Source organism: Biomphalaria glabrata, chromosome 12 (assembly GCF_947242115.1).
Source record: "Biomphalaria glabrata chromosome 12, xgBioGlab47.1, whole genome shotgun sequence".
NCBI lineage: Eukaryota > Metazoa > Mollusca > Gastropoda > Planorbidae > Biomphalaria > Biomphalaria glabrata.
The window spans coordinates 25,894,505-25,918,940 of record NC_074722.1 but is presented as its reverse complement, the minus strand read 5'-3'; the positions used below and the strand labels follow the sequence as shown (position 1 = coordinate 25,918,940).

General features: G+C 35.3%; 1 protein-coding gene across 1 annotated transcript in view; it reads right to left on the bottom strand.

The window, feature by feature from the left end:
- The window catches only part of LOC106067717 (uncharacterized), a 204,512-nt gene that overhangs the window by 4,899 nt on the left and 175,177 nt on the right, over positions 1 to 24,436 (bottom strand). The window contains exons 4-11 of the mRNA XM_056006954.1: positions 17,471 to 17,547; positions 16,044 to 16,194; positions 12,064 to 12,638; positions 8,366 to 8,536; positions 4,277 to 7,362; positions 3,069 to 3,352; positions 2,242 to 2,362; positions 705 to 992 (exon numbers count right to left, since the gene is read on the bottom strand). Of these exons, the coding sequence (XP_055862929.1) occupies positions 705 to 992; positions 2,242 to 2,362; positions 3,069 to 3,352; positions 4,277 to 7,362; positions 8,366 to 8,536; positions 12,064 to 12,638; positions 16,044 to 16,194; positions 17,471 to 17,547 (4,753 nt within the window). The remainder of the gene's footprint in view (positions 1 to 704; positions 993 to 2,241; positions 2,363 to 3,068; positions 3,353 to 4,276; positions 7,363 to 8,365; positions 8,537 to 12,063; positions 12,639 to 16,043; positions 16,195 to 17,470; positions 17,548 to 24,436) is intronic.

The following is a 24,436-nucleotide window of genomic DNA, read 5'->3' as shown; positions in this document are numbered from 1 at the left end:
GATGCAATACTGGTTAATATTGGGATGCCTAACTGTAAAAAATTTACTGCATTTAATTAAAGTTTGAACAAAATATTTTAAATACTGTCCCTTTTTTTTTTACATCAATAGATGGTAGTTGTGGAAAAAAAGCAGGAAGAGGTAACCCTGCAGTATTGATAAGTTCATTTTCTGGGCTGATGTCTCTTACCACTATATGTGTATACTATGCTTTGGATAGTGGTGTCGTCTGCTATACTGAGCTATACCTATAAATTTCTAAAACTGCTATTAAGAACATTTTTAATGGACAATACTAACTTAGAGCCACATTGAACTTAAAACAGCCTGAAAATAAATGAGGAAGAGTGGAGTAAAGGAAGACAGAAAATACTCTTCCAGCAACTTTAAAACAACAACTCAGCAGAATAAGGACAAGCTCTGAAATCTATTAAAACTGAAGCTTGTTGACGAGACTTAATTTTTCAGTCTGAAATATTTAACGATGAGTGTAGTATTTCAAGTGACAAAACATTTGTCTCAATGGGGTCAATTTAAGTTTTCTTTTCATCACCTGCATCTGTATTCAGCAAGGGCTTTACTTAGGGGTCATGTAACCTTTGCACGGATAACACTAGCTATTATTTGTTTTTTAATTATTAAAATTATAATTATAAAGATAATACAAATTTATGTTTTTTAGTCAAGTTCTAAATTTTTGTTACCTGACAATGTAAATTGCAGTACCAGACACGTCTACAGCTAGAACACAGGTACACTGCAACATTTCCACAAACTCGACACAGGCTATTGGTTATACTAGGTGGATGGTTGATGGTCTGGCCAATGCTGGTATAGACAGGAGCAGGCCGAGCAGCCCCAGACATTGGAGACATCGTTGTTGGTTTTGATTGTAGCATAGACTGTGTCTGTGAAGGAGGTGGAGCCATAGACTGAGGAACTTGTGGGCGAGGCCTTTGATCAAAGACTGTGTGCTGCTTTGAAAACTGTCTCTGTAGATATTTAATAAAAAAAAAAGCAACAAGTTAGAAGTGAAGATTTGAAAAGGCTATTAATTACATTGTAAATTAATGAATCAAATTAAAGCTGGCTAAGTAGCTGTGGTGGCATAAGTTATTAGGGTTTAAAAATGTTCCAAAGTCTACATCTTAAAATGAGTTTCTGACAACAACAAATAGAAGTGATTGCCAAGAAATAAGAAAAACCTACAAACTTTCAAATGTATTTCTATGAAGTGGAACGTTTTTTTAAAACCATATTTAAGGGTGCTATCAGAGATGGATTCTTAGTTTGATTTGCCTTTATTCAAGATATCCTCTTCCTTCTCTATATTTTTCTTTCTTTTATAGGAGAAAAAAGATAGCATCAGGTCTTACTGATTAGCTGCATGACACCAACACTACATAATCTACCCAAAAGAGTAAGAGTTTAACATGAGCAAAAAAAGAATAATTTAAAAAGCCCAAAACAACTGCTGCTGGACAGGTTTGGTTTGGTACTTTTGATTCAACTTAAGTAAGGTAAGGGGAGAAATGGGTGGCAGTGTTTCCAAGGGTTAAAGGCACAACTCCAAAATGAGAGTCCTGAGTTTGAATTCCTGTAAGATTGCTGTTTCTCATTTGAGAAGGAAAGATATTAATTTGGGCAATGTTAAATCCATTGGCCAAATTGATCATGCCATCTTTTTCTCCCCAGAAGACTTTTGAGGTCTTGTAAGAGAAATATTTGTACTATTTAATGTTTAGTGACTTTATTATCAATTATATTACAAACGAAATAAATGATAATAATATTTAATCAACTCTTAAGGAACATTTGAAACATGTAAAATATTTAACAGGAGCTGAATAAAAAAGAAGAAACTTATATTACTTATTCAAGCTTGTAAATGAGTCATTAGTAGATGATCTATCAAATCATTGATTGTTTTTTATTCTAAATACAAATTAACTGGCAAAAGGTAGTGTCATTGAAAATCTCAATATAGTGGATGCTGTCATCAAAGATTTGCCAACTTGAAGATTAATGTTGCATAGAATGGCCAAAGATGATGGTAAATAGGGATCCAACATGTCAAATAGTCAGATTGAAACACATATTACAAGCACTACTGCAATGTTTTCAGTTGGATAAAAGTTCTGTTTTCATATTTCAAGTTGCAAAGTATATCATCAGAATATCTGTTTCTGGATATGTGATTTTCAAGTAAAAAAATAACTAGAACAGTAGAAAGAGACAGACCTGCCGCATAATATTTAAATGTTCTGCCTCTCCAGGTCTATGGTGAATATTCTGGTTCTGTGACAGGATCATGCCAGGAGCTTGTGGACTATTGGGAGATATATTGGGGTAATTTGGTGTACTGTGGAAAGAATACAAGCAACAAAATCCATTATTAAGTGTGGCCTACATATCCTCATCTTCTTAAGTAGCTGTTCTCTTTATTTGCAGATTTTTACACTAGAAATTAATTACATTAGTCTGCTCTTTCCTTACACTTTGATTTTTCAGATAGCCTACATTTACATTTTTGAAGAAAAAAATTTCAGTATGAGAGAAAAAGAAGAGAAAGCAGTATGAAGAAATGTTGTGGTGATATGATAGAACCTAAAAAAAAAATTGGTATAAAAATAAAAAGAAGAATATGGGGAGAGATTTTGAAATGATTGGACAACTCAAACAATGTTAAGAATGAAAAAGATCACTGTTGCCAACTAAAATATAAAGTGCTACAAGTGAATGAGCTTAGAAATCAGATTCTAATATTATAGGCTACACTTTATATATATATATATATATATATATATATATATATATATATATATATATAGATAGATATATAGATATATAGATATATATTATATATATATAGGCCTATATTGCTTATTAAAATACTTTTTGCATCAATACTTCTGTATTCTGCACTTTAGATACACCATAATGCTTGCTATTAGTTAATGAAAGAGAAAATTTATTACAAATAATAATTTTTTTTTTGTAATTTCAACAAAACTTAAACTAAGTACCTTAACTCTGAACTTCTATTTAACCCTGTTTCACCTACTTACTTGGAGCATTCACTAAACATAAGCTGTGGTATGGCCAAGGACTGTGTAGGATGTGACTGAGGCAGAGGCATCCTCTGCCCAGTTGGTGATGAGCCCTGATTGGTTGGAATTATTTTCTGAGCAGAACGACCTTGCATCTGTTGAAACTGATACTGTTGTTGGTGCTGCAAGATCTGCTGCTGCTGCTGTTGTTGGTGATGCTGAAGTTTTTGGTAAGCCATGGGATCCTGAATGCCTGACATTGATGGGTTCAATGGTTGGTTGGGGGCGTATGGGGCTCTTTGCTAAAAAACAGAATTAAATGTAACTTCTTTTAAATTTTGTTCCATTCTATTAAAACTGTAAATTATTATGGCACATTTATGAAACTAACAAATTATAAAAATACTTTGAAAAGAACAAACAAAGCTTATGCAAGGAGAAGAACTCCATATTTACATCCACTCACACACGCACACATATATCAATAAATACTGCATTCCTCAATCTTTGGACCTGAATACAAGCCTTATTATTATTATTATCAGTACTGCAAGATTTATTTGCCTTTTTGATATCAAATAAAAATTTCATTATCATCACTATTTAATGAATTAATTGTTTAATTTTTTTATTGATTCATGCTTTGTTAGGAGCAATGAATAATTGTGTAAAGTTTCAACTTGATCAGAGAATGGGAAGTGGGAGAAATGATGTATTCTAAATTTGTACCAGACATGGTGAGTTGATATATGCCTAAGCTTTGTAGAAATAACTTCAAATCTTGAATTTTACTTTTAAATTTGTTTAAAATATATTAAAATATTTTTTTAAAGTACGTCATTGCCATAAAAAATCTTGTAGCCTATTAAAAGAATAAGAATTTGATGTCACTTACACATAAGCCTTATATAAAATATGTTTATTAAAGAGGGAAATACATTAGGTACATAGACATAAGCTCAATCTAGAAGGCCAGGAACTGGACTGGTTGTCAGAGGCTATTTGAGATGCATGATCTATCTTAGTATACTAAAATGAGTAAAAGCAGTATAAAAATAAAGTTGGGAAACCTCATAGCACAAGTGTTGATATTTCAAAAATGGATCTTTACTTTTAGTAAAGGATAACAACAAACAGGATAAAATATAGCCTATTATAAATACTGGGTACCATATTGATCTAGTCAACATCTACAAAAAAAAAAGGATTAACTCTAAATCTAGTACCTGTAATGCAGATGATGTCATAGTGCAATCCACAGAACCGTAAGTTTTCCACGATGGCTGCGTGCCATCTAAGGGAGGTAAAGCCCTAACCTTTTGCTGTTGGTGCTGCTGCGACTGTTGTGACTGCCCTTGCTGTCGCATGTAGCTTTCACTTATACTGGTAGGTGGGTCAGGGAGGGAAGGTCTCGCCTGAAAACTCTGAAGCATGATTGGTGGCTGGTGATGAAGCGGTACTGCACTGGGGTGGAGACTAGGATGTTGCAATGTGTGGTGTAAGCCGGGGTTTAAGGCAGGAGCCCTATAACCGAGGCCAGCATCCAACTGCTTCTGTTTATATGCCATATCTGCATGCTTTTGGAAAGCTGAATGGATATCAGCTCGATTTCTTTGCTTGTCCATGTCTTCTGCAAGCATTCGGTTGCCGATATTATCCATGTCTCCATACATTTCCATGTGCCGGGATGCTGCTGCTAATGGCGAATGGCCACGCCAAGCAGGAGATGCATGCGTTGAATTAAAATCTGCACCACTATGGTGTTGGTCTTCTCCCCAAGCAGATGTAGGAGCAATCATATGGGAGCTAGGCATGTATGAGGGCGACAGCTCTTCACTGCCCTTGTGATAATTCTTATTCATGACTGACTGACTGGCTACGTTTAAGTGTTGTTCAGGAGCTGAAGAAGTATCCAGATATCTCTGCCTGTGTTGGGTCACAGTGGACATGGTAGGCCGAATCTGATCACGCATGTACACTGTGTCTTTCACTGGAATGGGCCTTTCTAGCCGGACTGGAGGTCGGTGTTGGTTGGTTAAGAACCCACCAGGCCTAGATCTGTCAGTGTTGAACCCATTTGGTAAGGAATTCGTTTTGTCTAGACCTGTCTGGAATTCATGGAATATAGCTGAAGACATGTCATCAACAGATGGATTAATCCTAGCACCTGTATTAGGCAAAGCCACATGATTTCTTCTACCAGTACTGTCTTGCCTAGAATAATGAAGACGATCATCCATTGGAGAGGTCTGCTGAACTTGACCTTGTTGGCTATGAGCAGAAAGACTGAGCTCGCCGCTAGCTGGCCTTGAGTCTCTTGTCAGATCTATGACTAGATTGTTCTGAGGTCTTACGTGAGCTTTAAACGCGCTCTTTTTATCACTACCGTCCTCCATAAAGAATGTTGGCCTTTCGTTGGGACGAAGACTGCTTTGTATTTGTGATGATGGCAGCGGTTGCAGCCGAGTTGGTAGTTGATGTTGCTGTAAGGTGTGAGTAATGGCTTCTGAAGATTTTATTGGAACTCTCTTTTCAGCACTTGAGCTACCTGGATGAAACGGTTGATAGGTTTTGTTTACCTGATCAGCTGATTTGGGACCAGAGTCCAAAATGGTTTTTGAAGCAACACGAACTTGATTTCTAAGATCTGAATCATCCAGAGATTTCCTTTGGTTCCTCAGTGTGATTAAATCAGTACAGCGCTGAGGATTACTTCCATCATTCAAGGATGGAGGCCCACTAGAACTTTTCTGAAGAGGCTGTGTTAAAGGTTTATCCAGTTTGCTGTTCTGGTTAATGCCAGGTTTAATGGCATGAGCTGATTCCTGTCTTTGTTTAGAGTTACTAGAAGTGTTTGGAGATCCACTGGATGGCAAAGAAAATGTTCCAGAATTAGGAACAATTAAGTTTCCAGCTGTTTGAAAAGGGCGTTGGTTGTGAGCCCTCTGTGGTTGATCGTTCTTCTGGATGTCTTTACCAATGAAAGGTGGTTCATTAATTTGAACACTTCTGCGATGATATGGTCCAAGTATGTAGGCCGTAGTTACTGGCGAGTCTTGCATGTCTAAAAGTGCTATTTGAGGCTGGGATTGGTGAGCTGGTGTTGGTGTCAGAACATTGGCAGTTTTGGCGGAACTCTTTTCAGTGTCTTTATGTTCCTTGCTTTGTTTAGTATCCACAGCTTTTTCTCCCTCCACAGTAGTTCCTAGACAAATCGCACTTTCAGTATTTGATTTAGACTCTGAAGGATTCAATTCATTTGTATGAGATTCATTACTTGTCTCGTTCGGTTCATCACAACCTACTTCCATTATCTCAAGCTTACATTCTACTTTCAGTCCCGGAGAGGTAATCTCGGAATCACAATCCATCACTTCGGTTTTTATTTGGCTGGTGTCAAGAGAATCAGAGGATTGTGAGCTCACGTCTGCTGTCTCTGAGTCAGTTATCTTTTCAGATGTTTCAGACAGGGGCGGATCGAGAAGAGTTTGAGCTTTGGAGGCACTTTCACTTAAAGTCACCGTAGAAGAGTGTCCTTCCAGGTTTGAAAGGGAAGGTTTCATAACTGAAGTAGATGTTGATGTCAGAGTGGGTACTGTTGAGGTAGTACTGGCCACAAAGGTATTTGGTGAAATATTTGATAAGATCTTTGAAGTTGCCACTGAGGGCCTATCGTTATCATGTGGGAAAGAACTAAGTTGCCCCCCCACCCGATCAAAATCTCGTTTGGCTTTTTTCATTTCCATTATTCTCAGCATGGCAGCTTTTCGTTTCCTCATAATGGCGACCTGCATCTGCTCTTGAGCTTTTCGCTCTGCTAATTTTTCTAAAGCCTTAAACTCAATCAGATGCTTTTGAAACTCCTGGTCGAGCTCAGCATCTGTCATAGTTTTAGACATGTCTTGGTACGACGTAGACAATGATAAAGGTAAATCCAAGAGGTCTGGTTTCAGACTTGTCCCTACGTCTGTTACATTGGCTTGTACCAGAGTTCGAATGGATGCCTCCATGTCCAATGATTTGGCTTTACTGGCTCTATCTGCTTCCGTCTCCAGTTCTGCAGATAACGCCAGACCGATGGTGATTCGCTCATCTATAGTGGAGCCATCGCCAGAGCCATCAGCGAGATGGGCTGAGGTATCTGGATTAGACGAGAGAGATTTGATTCCATTCGATGTTTTGATACAGAGATCAAGGGTGTCTGTGTGCAGGGGATAAGTGGCCTCAACTTTGAACTCTGAACCCAATGAAGCGCGCTGATGAGATTTGGAAGAAAGAATGTCATCTCCAATATTATCCATTGGTTTTGAATCTGAAAAAGAAAAATTGACCATTGAACTAGCTTCTAAAGACTTTTATTATTACTCCGAGTAAAAATGTATCTAACAAGATTTCTAACGAAATTTTTAAAAATATTTTAAGCCTTAGAATGTTTCTCTTACTATTGTGAATCTACAACAAAAGCATGTCAGGAATTCAAATTTCGTTATAGCTAATTGTGATTTGCTTTGTTATGACGTTCTTAGAGATTTAAGATCAAGTTGTATTGACTTAAAATACATTTGCAAACAATAGGCCTACAATGACATGGTAAAAGTAAAGCCCTTTAGATCTAGAATATTAAAATTAACAAAAAAAAAGCGTTTTTTGTTAGACTGTTTAAAATAGGCCTAAATTTTTATGCATAGATCTATACCCTAACAGGACCGGCCTTAGATAATTGGAGGCCCTACGCGAAGTGAATTTGGTGGCAACAAATGAAATAGGAATCTAAAAAACTAAACAGTGAAAAAATAAGATTACCAATTTACTTAAAACCTAGGGTACTCCAACAATGACACTGGGCAAAAGTTTTGCAATTTCTTCTCTAAAGACATTTTTCTGAGTCTTGTGCGAATAGGGCTGGGTTTGGATAATTGGGGGCCTTAGGCGAAGTGACTTTGGTGGCCCAAATAAAATAAAAAAAAAACATAGAAAGAAACAGCGATAAAATAAAATTACGCAGTTGAATACAAACCTCCTCGTTTATATCTCAATCGACAAATAACTGAAATTCCTAGATCACATACGTAGAGTTATACTAGTAAACATTGAGTTATGGTGCTCTGATAGCTTTCAGATCTATCCAAGTTTCGAAAGTTTGCCTATGCCTAAGGCCGGCCCTGATCCTGACAATAACCTAGCAGAATGCCTCGATATGAATACCACTATGAGAGGTTCTAACAATTTAATAGCCAAATGCCTCTCTTTTATTTAGTATGCATCTGCTAGCGTTCTGTTTTAGATTTCCAGAATGTCTTTTTGTTTCTACTCACCAAGCTCCTGGGACACGGAAGAGACAGACGTCTTTCCAGTTTTGATGTCGGGGATTGCAGGAGATGTTGGCACTAGATGAGGGGAAGTGAGGGTCTTGTGTTGAATTTGAGGCAGCACCATCTGAACTGGAGGATGACCTTTAACCCTTGAGTTCGTTGTAGCAAGGGATTCTTTGAAACATAAGAAATGTAATCGAATTAAGGACAAGGAAAAAGACAAAGGACAAAGCAAAAGACAAAGGACAATGCAAAACACAACACTAATTAAGACATTTTTTTTACAATGGACCTCATTCACCAATCGTAAACTAACAACATTTAGCCACGTGATTCTCTATTTCTTCTATACAAATTATGATCTAATTTTAATACATAGAGGCTATCACGTGACAGTTTTTTTTTCGTTGTTTATCAATATTATCACGTGACTAAATGCTGTTTGTTTACGATTGGTGAATGAGGTCCATTCTCCAATGAACGTAGTCTTAGTCAACAGTAAATTAACTGACTACTGGGAGGTCAAAGAAACATGAAACACTTTTGTTGGTGTTGCTTATTGGGAGGTCAAAAGGTTAAATTGTGCATGAACTTCCACCCTCTGCGCCCCAACAACATGCTTGGTCACTGTGATTCCCATGTGTCTGTGCTTGACTCAAGCGGTGGATACACCCATATGTGAAGTCACTTCATAGTCGCCTACTAAAAGAGTCCATTGTTGCTAGAAGTAGCTACACTCCAAACATAGCGAGTGACTTCTCTACACACACATGCCTAATGTCAAGAGATTTTCTCTAATTAAAAAAATAAATAATCCGTAAGATCCATAAGAAGAAAAAAAAAGCTTCCTTGTACTGCCTTTAACCAAACTGTGCTAAGGCGGGTATCTAACCAAAATATTATATTTGTAGTAAGTGGGCAGGGCTGAGGAGGAGGAAAGGAGGTGTGTGTGTGTGTGTGAATATTGCTTTTATTTTGACTGAAACTGTCCCTAACATTGATCATGGATCACTAAAAATAAATACAAATGAAAAAAAACAACAACAACACAAAAAAACTTTCAAAACAACGAACAAAGCTTATCTAAGGGAAAGAACTATGCACTTACAACTATATTTCTCAATAATTCGATATCAAAATAAATTATTAATAACACGTAATTTATTGCCTAATTTGGTTATTCTTTAAAAATTGAAATTTAAAAATGTTTTCTTAAGTACAATAAATATTTTTTTTAACGTTTCAACTTGATCCGTGAGTGGGTGTGGGAGAAATAACGTGTCCAGTTATCTACATTAGTATCTGTGCATACTGAAGGATTAATTCTCCTTGTTGGTATCTAACACAAAAATAATTACCGGTAATTAATTGAATAATTGGTTCTTTTTATTGATTCACGTCTATGCCAATGAATAATTGTGCAAAGTTTCAACTTGATCCGAGAATGGGTGTGGGAGAAATAACGTGTGCAATCTTTTTACCAGACAGACAAACAGATAGACAGAGTAACACCTTCAGTAAAATCACTAAAGTTAGAAAACCTTCAGGATAGAAGACTCAAAAGTAAAGTAGCAATTATACATAAAACACTGAACCATAATCTTCAAATACAAAATTTAATAAAATACTCAGAAAGACACAAAGATAAAGGCACATTCCTCATCCCATATGCTGGGACTAATTTGTACAAATGCTCCTTCTTCCCTAATGCTATTAGAACATGGAATGGGTTGCATGTGCTAGCCAGGAAAACAAGTGACTTGGCAGAATTTAAGTCATTGGTTAATATGCATGACGCGTAGGACGTAGGCTAATCATCATCTTTTTTTTTTGAAGTAACGTCTGTATTATATAAGATAAGATAAGATATAAACTTTGTAACAAGGTAAGGAACGAAATAGACCAAATATAATTGCATCGAACCTTTCAGCTTCTCCCTATCAACTATCACGTTCTTGCACAATAATGTTTGGTATGGTAGTAAAACAGTTCATGCCTTGGGAAATCATTACAGTTACAGAAAGCTAGAAAATATGGCTGCTGAGACACGAATCCTCTAAAAAAGACAAAAATAAAATAATTTCCCAGAATAGATTATGAAATGTCCGTTAGGTTCATTAATGACAGATCTTGTGAAACTTGTCACAGGTAAAGCTGAATGACACGACCAGATAACAGCATCATGCTTGTCTTTCCCCTTCTAGAAGGCTACAACAGTCTCAAATCAATACCCGTTATTAAGAGAATGTGTCTTTAGCTAATGAAATAATTAGCGAGTTCACTTTAAAATCATGAACCAGAGGCGCTAATTTCGTTTCATTACGTTCGCCTGATTAGAGATTATTATTTTAAAGAGAGATCTGCATGAAGTAGAAATGTTTGGCCTGGTCAATGAGAGAATAAAAAAAAAAAAAAAGGAAAACAGTCCTTTTAATTGCAGCGAGAATGAAGTGAGGTAAACAAATATGGGCAGAGAAACATTAAAGACAGCCTCGTAATAGAGTCCAACCGTAAGTGCAGGAGTACCCCTTTCACATTGAACGAAGGAGTCGTCATACCATCTTGTTAACAAGGACGACTGTGTTTGAAAATGATTATTTGTAGACTTGCTGGAGGAACGTCTGAGAACTTTAAGGAGACGAGAACGATAAACAACCATTCCACATAACCCAAAGAAAAAAAAAAGGCAAAGCTTATTTCAATGTGTTGAGAAAGAACTTAGGATTATTTCCTGACTGTTAGAGATCTTCATACACAGCAGCAAATCCATAAATAGCAAGCTTTTTGGTGTCTCCGGTGTGCAGACTACACAAGTATTGATAGCAAAGTATTTTAATTAAAACATATATACAAAGTTTTACGCATTAGCACCAAAGAATCCACTATTTAAATTCTTTCGTTTATAGCACAATTTGTAATCATTTAGTTGGCAGCAGTGATTTCTCAATATGACGTCCTTAAAGTTTTTTATTTTAATTATTTTAAATTTCTCCAACTCTTCATCTTTTCAGTTTCTTTAAGTTTTTCTGTAGGTTACATACTATCACCATCACATTCCTTCAAATCACTTTCTTTTCTTTTTCTCTTTTGCTATTTTTTTTTCTTAAAGCACATTTAAAAATCGAAGACTAATCAAAGAACTGATTACCGTAGTTAATTTTTAGTGAGGAAGTCAACACTACTGACAGTGGCGTAGCAAGGGATTTGGGGGCCCGGAAGGCCTGGCCTCTTTAGGGTCCCCTGCATTTTGACATTTAACATCATGACATGAGATAAAGTACTAAATAAATATACAAGTGTAATGTGCGGAATACATGCAACATGGTCACTAATTGACATAACACGAACAGCAAGATAACATAGCATTGGCTTAATATTTAATGTACAAAAAATATTTTGGACACTCATTTAGGGGCCCCTTCAAGTGGTGTCCCAGGGGATTTTCAAATTTAGATCTCTCCCCATCCAAGAGACGCCACTGAGTACTGGCAAATGTCTAGACCAGAGGCGTAGTGAAATGGGGGCAAGGAGGGTACGATGCCCCTGGCGCCACCCTCGGCGGGAGGGGGATACGCAGCCTATATTTTTATGTGATGTTCATGGAAACTAGCGGGGGGGGGGGAGATACATAAAGTACAGGGCGCACGTTTAGTTCACTACGGGTTTTGTCGAGACACAGTCTAGTGCTAGCAGAAACTTACCGGTTTTTTTCAGGCACAAGTCTAAAGGCAACGCTGAATTGTCCACGGCCGGAGCCGGGCACGTGACCACCAAGCTCGAGGAAGTCGTTGTTGTTGATGTCGTTGTAGTGTTAGTCCTTATGGCCACACCAAACCTGCTGCTGGCGTGGCCGGTGGCACTGGCGGACGGTGCAGTTGTCGCCTGAGGCAAGTTGGCTTCATCCACCTCTGGGACAGTCATCCCTCCCTGCTTCTGCACCGAAGGCGCTGCCGAGTTCGTGGCGACAGAGGAGGACGATAATACCGGCAGAGAATACCCGCCGGGCGACATGTCTGTCGCTGAGAACGGCGACGCCGAGGTGGTGGTCGAGGTGGTCAGCGCAGAGGACGAGTTTGTGCTCAATTGGGTCGAGCTGCCGGACATTTCCGATGACTCTACCTTGATGGTCTCTCTGTCCGGCGTAGTCTCTGCACGACCATCTTCTTCCGATGTGTGAAAAGACAGATCTAACTGTGGGGGCGAAAGTTTAACAGACGTCTGAAAGACAGTAGTGCCATGGTCACCAGAACCAGAATTAGTAATCTCATCTGTAACCCTAGAAAGAAAAAAAAAAGGAAATAGTAAACAATGTTAAAATTAAGTAACAAAACAAAAATTGAATATGCGTTTAAAAGTTGAGCTCTTAAAAGAGGAACATTTTAGAAACTATGTTGGCACATTTCACAGAGATTAAATATAGATCAACGTTTTTTCTTTGGCGATTAAATATTTTGTGACTCTGATTTTGATTTATTTTTCTTTATGCAATAATAGAAAAAAGGTCGCCAATACCTGTTTTTTTTAAAACCAGACAAAATCAGAGTAAGGATTTTAAAGTAGTTTTATTTTGTCTTTCTTGTTTCTAGACAAAAAAAAAAAAAACAAGCTCGGGTATTTTAGGTGGATTGTTTGTAAAATATTTGAAAGATATTGACGTACAATATAAAATATTGAGAACAGGAACTACTAAAGTTTAAATGTGGAAGTCAAAAGTCTAACAAAAAATACTCAAGCCAATACACTAACCATTGTGCCAGCAAAGTGCTTATGCTTCTTAAGCAGAATAAACACAAAGTATAATGTAGACTAATTAAACTTATACCACCGCATCTGTCAAGAACAATTTCTTTCTTTTTTTTAATACCGAATTACCAATAATTAATTAACTTTTTTTATTGATTGTTTTGTCAGGTACAAAAAAAAATAAAATAGATGTGCAAAATTTCAACTTAATCCGAGATAAGGTGAGGGAACAATAACGTGCACAAACTTTTGACCAGACAGAGTGAGTGATATAAGCTTTGTCAAAATGATAATCACATCCTATTTAGGACCAAACAAACTAGTAACAGAGATATTGATTAAAGAATTTTTTTATCACAAAGTTTTGCATGGATTTTATAACGAGAATCAGCCGTGAATATAAACTTCCAATGTATAAAAATGAGATTAAGCCTGCATAGGATGTGGCCTTAAAGATACAAAAATGTTTATATTGCCTCAGTGCGTGAAATAAAATAACTGTCTATGTATTGAAATAAACTAAAATAAAAATTTGCATTGATTGGTTCAGTTCTACAGTTTAAGTGTTTTCATTAAATATTTGTTTCATGAGCTAAACTGCTAAAGTATATATTATGTACAAGGCGTCGGGAATCCTTATATACACAGACTGATACGTGTGTCTTTGTGTCTGTGCGTGTGTCTATGTGTATGTGTGTGTGTGTCAACTGTATGTGTGCGTATGTGTGTGTGTGTGTGTCGAGTCTTCAGGGGATATCTTCCCGGAGTTAGAGCTGAAATGAATTTTCGTCAAATATAAAAAAAGGCTCATATGTTGGCACACCTCTCTCTCTCTTCCTGTTTCAAAACATCCCACTTCTGGTAGAGAAAGTGCGAGTCTACATCTCTTACTTGTCGCGTGCTTGTAGACAACACAAATTACTCGCCCCGACCTGCTATTTATAGCTCAATGCAAAGACATGAAAAACAAATAGAGGTAGCTCAACAACAGCCGACTGAAGCATAACAGAAAGAGTTATCGTCTGACAGTTTTTCTTTTTTAAAAGATACTGTAGGCGGGCATAAAGGTTGAATGGGAGAGTGAAGAGACCAGAGTTCAAACTCTTTTATTTTAATTCTTAAGAATTATCCCAAATTCAAGAAATTTCGATTAGATGGGCTTTGGATACCATGGATGATTGATAACTTTTGTTGCACACAAATTAGATTTAATAGTAGTTTTGATTGTTTCGATTTTTTTTTTAATAAAGCGAATGATTTTCTAAAAAGCAGTGTTTGATGTTTGATCTAGAAATTCAATTTATAAATTCGCTTATTATAAAACTATTACAAAGAAGTTCACAAAAATTAATCAAGGTTGAATTGGAGATTTTCAGAACAATGTCAAGGATTCTAAAGTTCAAAACTGCCAACTAAATAGAAGCCATACACAGAAGAGCTTACACAATTTGATTCTGCAATGCTAAACTATAAACCTCAAATATCATGAAACTTTTGAAAAATCCTAGCCTAGCTTATCGACACTTTATACACCGGAGACACCAAGAGGTTTTGTTATTTACAGGTTTCCCGCCATGAATGAAAATCTCCAATTCATGTAAAAAATAAAAGTAAATGTAATGCTGAGGTCGCAATTTTATCAGTTGCACAGAAGGGCTCTTATTAAGCGATACATTAATTGGTTAGTCAAACGACATTACGGGCTCTTGATAATGTATTATAAGTTATAAATCATAACCCCAGGAAGTTCAACTAGAAATTCTGAACTACTGGTAAATACAAAACTTGACTCCAAAGTTCACGTGAAAGCAATGAGGCAGTTCAAGTCGCACGTGTTTCATTGGCCACATGTCACCATTTTAAGTTGAATTATTCTTGCATTTTTTAAATTTGTTTATAATTTCTTTATAGTATAGAAAGGTAATTAAACAACGTAGACAAAGACTAAACAGACGTGTGTTACAAAGCCTGACTAGGCATCGTGAACGTAGCCGCAGAGGCAATTAGATGTACATAAGCATTTACATAAAAACATCATTCAATGTTTAAATAGATAACATTTTGATAAGCCTTTACCATAAAAAAATTGAAATTATCTTTACACATGTGTCGTATATATAGGCCTACTTAGACAGTATTCAATGTGCTAGGTGAAACATCAATCGGTCACGAGGGACTATTGAAGTGCCCAGATTAATCACTGTTGTTTTTTCTTGAATATGGACAGAATCTGCTGTGAATGAGACTAAACCAAACCGATTCTGGATCGGTAAACTTTAAAAATATATGCCTAAAGGTTTTAAATTACATAAAGTAATAAGGTGACCCAAATGTCAGTTATTCATAGAAAATCTAGAAATTAATTACCCACTGTCAGAATTATCCATATCCCATTATATGTCACACATAAAACAAACACCTAAGCATCTGTCTCTGCCAATGACAGGTCACAGTGCCATGTCATAACAAGTTAGCGAGAATTATGTAAGTCAGGTGTATATCAAATTATCAGAGAGTGAGACACATTGACACTCGCCTGACATGCACCCATCGAGTCCTTTCAATAGAGAGTTCAATTTAAAAACATCAGAATCTCATGTCTGTACATGAAACAGAAACCATCAGTTACCACACTGACCTAAACTAGGCCAGCCACTGTTCTCGCGTATCAGCCAGCTATCAAATGGCGACAGATATCAAGGACAAGCAGTTATCAAGGCGTGAAAACAGATGATATAAATAGTTCGAAACAAAAAAAAAACATCAACAAACGGACTTCCTTATTCCCGATATTAAAGTCAATCACACAACTTGATTGATATGAAATACGAATAATACACACACAACTTTGACTACGTTACTATTTTTCTTTTACATAAAGAGAACAATAATCTACATCCACATCCATCAAACTAGCTGTCCACTGAACAAAACTGACCTCTCCAGTAGGCTGTCCGTAGACGAGGTGTGAGCCTCGGTTATCTCCGCGTCCACCTCAGCTGCCGGACTCATGGCATCCCTGGCCGAAGAGTCTGCTTCATCCTCGTGACCCAAATCGATAGTCAGCCCGCTTTCTTCATTTGTATCGTCTGGAAGTAAAGAAAAATTGTCTTTAATTTTTTTTCTTCTTTTGTAGAGTAAAATGTCTAATCAATAACTTACATATATAAACACAGCGCATAGATATCCTTTGTATTAGTATATGTGTGTATATATATATATATATATATATATATATATAAATATATATATATAGAGAGAGAGACAGAGAGAAAGAGAGAGAGAGAAAGAGAGAGAGAGGCTAACAATGAGAAAAACGATTGTTGAAATATGCTACAATACTACACAAAAGCACGCCTTGGTGATCACATACACACCAAGAGTACAGCAAAGTAGGTCATAGCACAAACAACAACAATATTGATGCGAACAAATGACAGAAAAATACAAGTCCCACTTATGTCACATATTCCCAGGCTCACACGTATGCAGGCAATACCTGTCCCACCATCCCACACAAACCCGCACACGATGAGGCCCAATGAGGTGACCTCATCCCCTCCAACCGATTTCTTTGCAGACCCTTTAACCACGTTTAATTAAATTGTAAAACAGAAAACACAATTAGGGTACCATCGGTGGTGACATGTAAATTGACAGGGAAGTAATTACCACTTGACCAGTGTATCGATAGATCAATAACTACGGTCAAGCACACCTTACGTCTACATAGACTAAGTAAAATTGTGGGACGACATCCGTAGTTTTATCCATTGGATATTAATAAAAGGTTCTGTAGACTTTAATTCTAGCTATTGGTGGGTCTCGATCTATAGCTAAATATACAATAGCTATATATACCTACATAAACTACATATACATATTGGTAGGCCTGTTTTGATCTATTGATAGGTCTGTAGCCATATGTTGATTCTATATCTATATATTGATAGGTCTATTTCTATATGTTGATACGTCTAATCTATATATTGATATGTCTATATCTAGATCCTATATAGGTTACAAGTATGTTTTTACTTCAATATTTCGTTTTTTTTTCCTGTATTAGATCATTAAATAACTGATTTAGAAATAATTTAAATATTATTTTCATCGCACTTTTTTTTTCCAGTATAAAAATCTACTTCACTACAAATTAAATAACTGTTTACATTTTCTTGTAGGCCTAAAAATCACTGTGTGATAATATCACCAAACTTTCAGAGACCTCACTGCAATGATTCATCATTAAAGAAAACAGTCAAGGCACTTTCAAAGAAATTCTAGATTCTCTTCAAATATTGTAACAAAAGAAACATGCATGTAAACGTGTTCACAGACCACAAACATGTTACAACAAATTACCTGGGGACGGTGGACAAAGCTGGGAGGTGTTCACTTCAGATATGCCAGCTAGTGCCTCGCTGGTCAGTGACGAAGGCCTGAAGAAATAGAAGACATTTTTGAGTCAATTTACCAGAAAGAAATTCTTTTGGAGGAATTCTTTTTTACAAAGCTTATATCATCTCACTCTGTCTGTCTGGTAAAAAGTTTGTACACGTTATTTCTCCCACACTCAATCTCGGATCAAGCTGAAATTTCGAACAATTATTTCTTTTACCTAACAAAACAACAATCAATTAAAAAAATTACTAATTCGTTAATTAACTATTGGCAGTTAATTATTTTTTCGTATCTCGAACAAGGGAAAGAAATTGTACTTTACTGATAAGGTGGAATAAGTTGAATTAGTCCCCTTTATACTTTGTAGAGAGAAAAGTTTGAAACTAACAATAGATAACTATAAAATCTTTTTTATTTTCATAAGCAATTCCCTAGCATAGTGGTTATATATTTCTAACCGCACAGATTTATTATTGTTAGTCTAGATCTATTACAAATTTAATTCTATGACTGATGCAAACTAATAAAAAGCTTTTTTTTTTTTAAAAAGCTTTTTTTTTCTTTAAAATGTTTACCTTGAGTTCATTGAAGATGGAACCATTTGAGGAATGTAATGTATGTATGAAACTTGTTCACTCAATGTTGATCTTCATACACAACTAGTTGTATTTCATCTTAGCCAACTAGAAAGTGACCAGTCGTGACCTACAAATTTTGCCAATAACAACGAAGACAAAACCATTGTGCGCCCAGATTATTCAATAACTACACCAATAACTGACAAGCTGTTAAATCCAACTACTAAAAATTCGTTGTTATATTTTTATTCACTTTTAATGTCAATAATATTCTTTCATTTGAAGTGTAAGAGGGGTTGATAGGATTGGTTTGAAAACTAAGGGCTAGAACTATCATTCGTATATTAACCCTATTTGTTAATTTAAATGCAAAAAATAGAGATAACTAATACATCTACAAGACATCTATTTCATACATACTAGAGATAGCGAATACACCAATTATGAATGCCTTCTAGAAGACATCTATTTCATACACACTAGAGATAGCGAATACACCAACTGAATGCCTTCTAGAAGACGTCTATTTCATTCGTAGATAACCTTATTGTACGCCCTGCTAAAAACTATTAAAGCGACGTGACCGCTTAAGAAAAGACCATGTTTTGCAATGCTTTCTACTTCACCAAAACTTTCTGATCAAATACAATGGACTACAGTCATTGTGTACATGTACAATTGCATATTGTTGCATTCCCTATCTTTCATTTCATTTGTGAAATTTCCAATAGTGATACATTCAACTTGAGAATACATAGTTGCAATAAATCTTTGCCAAATGCTTTGGGCTACAGACAGTTTAGAATTATTTTTTTCAGGAGGGAAATTATTTGATGCACCATATCAGTGGCAACATTTGATATAAATAAAAAGTAGCAGCTATATATGTTGATCTTTCGTAATGTAGGTAACAGGTTTCGAGAAAGAACAAAGTATTTCAAATCAGAAAGAACAAAGTATTTTACATCAGAAAAGAACAAAGTATTTTACATCAGAAAGAACAAAGTATTTCAAATCAGAAAGAACAAAGTATTTTACATCAGAAAGAACAAAGTATTTCAAATCAGAAAAAACAAAGTATTTTACATCAGAAAGAACAAAGTATTTCAAATCAGAAAAAAAAGTATTTCAAATCAGAAAGAACAAAGTATTTCAAATCAGAAAGAACAAAGTATTTCAAATCAGAAAGAACAAAGTATTTCAAATGAGAAAGAACAAAGTATTTCAAATCAGAAAGAACAAAGTATTTTACATCAGAAAGAACAAAGTATTTTATACCAGAAAGAACAAAGTATTTTAAATTAGAAAGAACAAAGTATTTCAAACCAGAAAGAACAAAGTATTTTACACCAGAAAGAACAAAGTATTTTACACCAGAAAGAACAAAGTATTTCAAACCAGAAAGAACAAAGTATTTCAAACCAGAAAGAACAAAATATTTTAAATTAGAAAGAACAAATTATTTTACACCAGAAAGAACAAGTATTTTACATCAGAAAGAACAAAGTATTTCAAACCAGTAAGAACAAAGTATTTCAAACCTGAAAGATCAAAGTATTTCAAACCAGAAAGAACAAAGTATTTTACATCAGAAAGAACAAAGTATTTCAAACCAGAAAGAACAAAGTATTTCAAACCAGAAAGAACAAAGTATTTCAAACCAGAAAGAACAAAGTATTTTACATCAGAAAGAACAAAGTATTTTACAACAGAAAGAACAAAGTATTTACACCAGAAAGAACAAAGTATTTCAAACCAGAAAGAACAAAGTATTTCAAACCAGAAAGAACAAAGTATTTGAAACCAGAAAGAACAAAGTATTTCAAACCAGAAAGAACAAAGTATTTTACATCAGAAAGAACAAAGTATTTTACAACAGAAAGAACAAAGTATTTACACCAGAAAGAACAAAGTATTTCAAATCAGAAAGAACAAAGTATTTTACACCAGAAAGAACAAAGTATTTTAAATTAGAAAGAACAAAGTATTTCAAATCAGAAAGAACAAAGTATTTTACACCAGAAAGAACAAATTATTTTACACCAGAAAGAACAAAGTATTTTACACCAGAAAGAACAAAGTATTTTAAATTAGAAAGAACAAAGTATTTCAAACTAGAAAGAACAAAGTATTTCAAACTAGAAAGAACAAAGTATTTCAAATCAGAAAGAATAAAGTATTTCAAACCAGAAAGAACAAAGTATTTTACACCAGAAAGAACAAAGTATTTTAAATTAGAAAGAACAAAGTATTTCAAACTAGAAAGAACAAAGTATTTCAAATCAGAAAGAACAAAGTATTTTACACCAGAAAGAACAAAGTATTTCAAATCAGAAAGAACAAAGTATTTCAAATCAGAAAGAACAAAGTATTTTACACCAGAAAGAACAAAGTATTTTACACAAGAAAGAACAAAGTATTTTACACCAGAAAGAACAAAGTATTTCAAATTAGAAAGAACAAAGTATTTCAAATCAGAAAGAACAAAGTATTTTACACCAGAAAGAACAAAGTATTTTAAATTAGAAAGAACAAAGTATTTCAAACTAGAAAGAACAAAGTATTTTACACCAGAAAGAACAAAGTATTTCAAACCAGAAAAAACAAAGTATTTCAAACCAGAAAGAACAAAATATTTTAAATTAGAAAGAACAAAGTATTTTACACCAGAAAGAACAAAGTATTTTACATCAGAAAGAACAAAGTATTTCAAACCAGAAAGAACAAAGTATTTCAAACCAGAAATAACAAAGTATTTCAAACCAGAAAGAACAAAGTATTTTACATCAGAAAGAACAAAGTATTTCAAACCAGAAAGAACAAAGTATTTGAAACCAGAAAGAACAAAGTATTTTACATCAGAAAGAACAAAATATTTTACATCAGAAAGTACAAAGTATTTTCCATCAGAAAAAGGAAAATACTTGAAGTTATAACTACAATGACTATATCTACATCTAGATCTAGTCTCGCCCAAGAGATGAGATCCCCAGGCTGTGATTGTAACTCTGTGAAGTGGGGTCATACTGTTCGCTTGGTACGCGAATCCATTTTCACACTTGTGTTTCATTGGAGGAAATAGATTTTGGTTGAAGTGAAAAGTTTTATCCACTTAGGAAACAGAAGGACATTGAGCCGATAGACCCAACTTGGGTTAAGTAGATAAAAAAAAAAAAACTGGCCGTTTTTCTTGCTACATATTTTCATTTGATGACATTTTGAGATTTCATTTTGACATTTGGCACAGTAATCTTTTATTTGTTTAGTTTTTTATTATTAAGATCAGTTTACTTTTTTTAAGCCCTCGAATACAGTATCATAAACAATAGAAGCTAAAGCAGTATGTAGAAATGTGGAAAAAGGTAAGAATATAAAAGCAATGAAAATTGGCAGGGATAAAGTAATAATTGGATAAACTCTAAAAAAAATATTTAATATGCTACATAGGCCTAGAAGTGAATTATTGCCAACTAAAAAATAATAACTTTATTCTATAAGCGAAAGAATTTAGAAAATGGATCTTATAGTTCTCAAAAGTGCAGAGATGATCATATATTCATTAAAATAGACAGGTTATTAATACTTCTGTACACCAGAAATAAAACAAAAAAAGTTAATTTGTATCTAGCTGCAAGTTTCCAACAGAATAGGAATAAGAAATTGTAATTCTTTACATCCAAAACTACATTAGAGAAGGGAAACAGCTACATAACATTCAAGAATGATGGGATACATTTCTTCATTAGATTATATTCATATAGGTCAGTGACACAATCGCATTTATTCTTCTTCTGCATACGGAAATCGAAGTGAGCATGCTTCCTGAAGGCAATTTACAGCCATAAATAAATAACATTCATTTTACTTTGAAATGAGAAACATTTTAGAAATAAACATGAATGTTGACCAAATGAAGCAAGATAGGGTTAATGAAGTAATGAATGGCGCCCCTGAGGGCGATTGATCTCAACCAGTAAAATTTTTTCTCTTCCAAGAGAAAGGCACGACATCAAATGTTATTTAAAAGCGCCCAACGGCAAAAATGTGATAATTACTCTTAGGGGAGGCAAGTTATTGTCTATAATCAAAGACGTCCAATGTATGCATATTTCGAAATTTAAAAAAAATACAAAAAGAGCATCATTAACTATAGAAGTATTTGCCTTTCATGCACACTGGTCTATACTCCACTTCTCTCTCAGCCTTTTCTAAACATATCAGTGTAGGCCGGACTAGAAAATATTGAAGCCCTGTTCAAAACGGCAGTGCAGTGTAGATCCAAACATTAGGAAGGCTATCACGTGTCTTACCGTTTCAGCTACGCAGAGAGCGCTGCGATCTCCTGAAGCAAGTCCCGGGGTAGAGTTACGCCTTCAAATGATTTCCCGCCTTAATAAGCTGCAGAAATGAATTTATCCGGCAGAATTAACAGCGCTTGACACAGGTGGACGCAAAATCGCGAGCCCACCTCAGCTTCGAGGCCTTGTGCGGTCGTATCCTTCAGACATCATTAAGCCTGGACCTGGTGTGGTCTATACTTCAGACAGCATTAAGCCTGGACCTGGTGTGGTCTATACTTCAGACAGCATTAAGCCTGGACCTGGTGTGGTCTATACTTCAGACAGCATTAAGCCTGGACCTGGTGTGGTCTATACTTCAGACAGCATTAAGCCTGGACCTGGTGTGGTCTATACTTCAGACAGCATTAAGCCTGGACCTGGTGTGGTCTATACTTCAGACAGCATTAAGCCTGGACCTGGTGTGGTCTATACTTCAGACAGCATTAAGCCTGGACCTGGTGTGGTCTATACTTCAGACAGCATTAAGCCTGGACCTGGTGTGGTCTATACTTCAGACAGCATTAAGCCTGGACCTGGTGTGGTCTATACTTCAAACATCCTCCAACACGAAATACGTCATCGTCCTTGTATCACGAGCTAGTTTAACGACAATGTGTTGGGCTTTAAGACTGATGAAGATTGATGTGCTCTCACTAGACTTAGGCTTATAATTGTTATATTATACGCACGATCAAAATAAAACTTTCAATTTGACAATTCAGCATGCACAATCATTGTGCACCTAAAAAGATATTTCTTCAACGTCTGGAATGTATGTAAACAATGGTATGTCAGAGATCATAAAAAGTAATAAGTTAAAACCACAATTCATAAATAACAAGCTTTTTCTGGGGTATATCTGTGTACTGGATACCGAGTATTTAAAAACCCATATTATACATTTGGTCAGCAGAATAGAATCAAATGTCGTAACTCTTTCGCTTGTCGCTCAAAATCATTTTTATGTTTCTATTTCATTTTTTAGTTGGCAACGCTGATCTTTCAATAGGGCGTCCTCGATATTACTTAAAAAAAATTAATTTCAGAATCTCTCCTAATATTTCCTTTTCATTTTCATACGTTAAGCTTTGTTCCCATTTTATCGCCACACCTTTCTTTATATCGTTTTCTTTTCTTTATCTGTAAATTAGTTCTCAAACAGTATAAATATAAAAAAAAAGGAAAGTTTCCCTTTCAGACCTTGCGATCTATATGGCAGATAATGTTAAGGTCTGTTTCTTTAAATAATGGTTAACGAGCAAGGTGTCATGTGGTCAGCACAAAAACCTTTACTTTTCCCATCTAAAGTCAAGTACCCATTAGAGTTGGGTGGACTCAGGGGCGCACCTAAAAATCTGAAATTCCAAATCCCAGTCTCTGCCAAGATTCGAACCCAGGACCCTAGGTCTGGAAGCCAAGTGCTTAACCACTCAGCCATGGCACCCCATAAAGAGTTTTAAACCTGATCTTAAACATCAAAGTGCAAACGAAGAGCAGACATTATTGTGAAGAACTTTTGGACCCAAAATAAAACATAATTCATTAAAATAAAACAAACAGCAAAATATAACAAATACTATTTTTTTAATCCAAAGTGGAAGAACTCTGGCCTTAAAACTATATCTATCAACAATGTGCAAGTTATTTCCTTTATTCGATATCAAACAAAATAATTAATTACCAATAATTAATTGACTGATTGGGTATTTTCTTTATTGGTTCATGTTTTGTTAGATACAATAAATAATTGTTTAAAGTATCAACTAGATCGGACAATACGTGAGGGAGAAAGAGCACCAAACCCAACAACTTTAGCCATATCTGTAAATACTGAAGGATTAGTTTCCTTTGTTGGTATCAAATAATTAATGGACTAATTGGTTATTTTTTTTAATTGTATTGATTCATGTCTTGCCAATGACAATGAATAATTGTGCGAAGTTTCAACTTGATCCAAGCATGGTTGTGGGAGTAATAACGTGTAAACGCTTTTTATCAGACAGACAGAC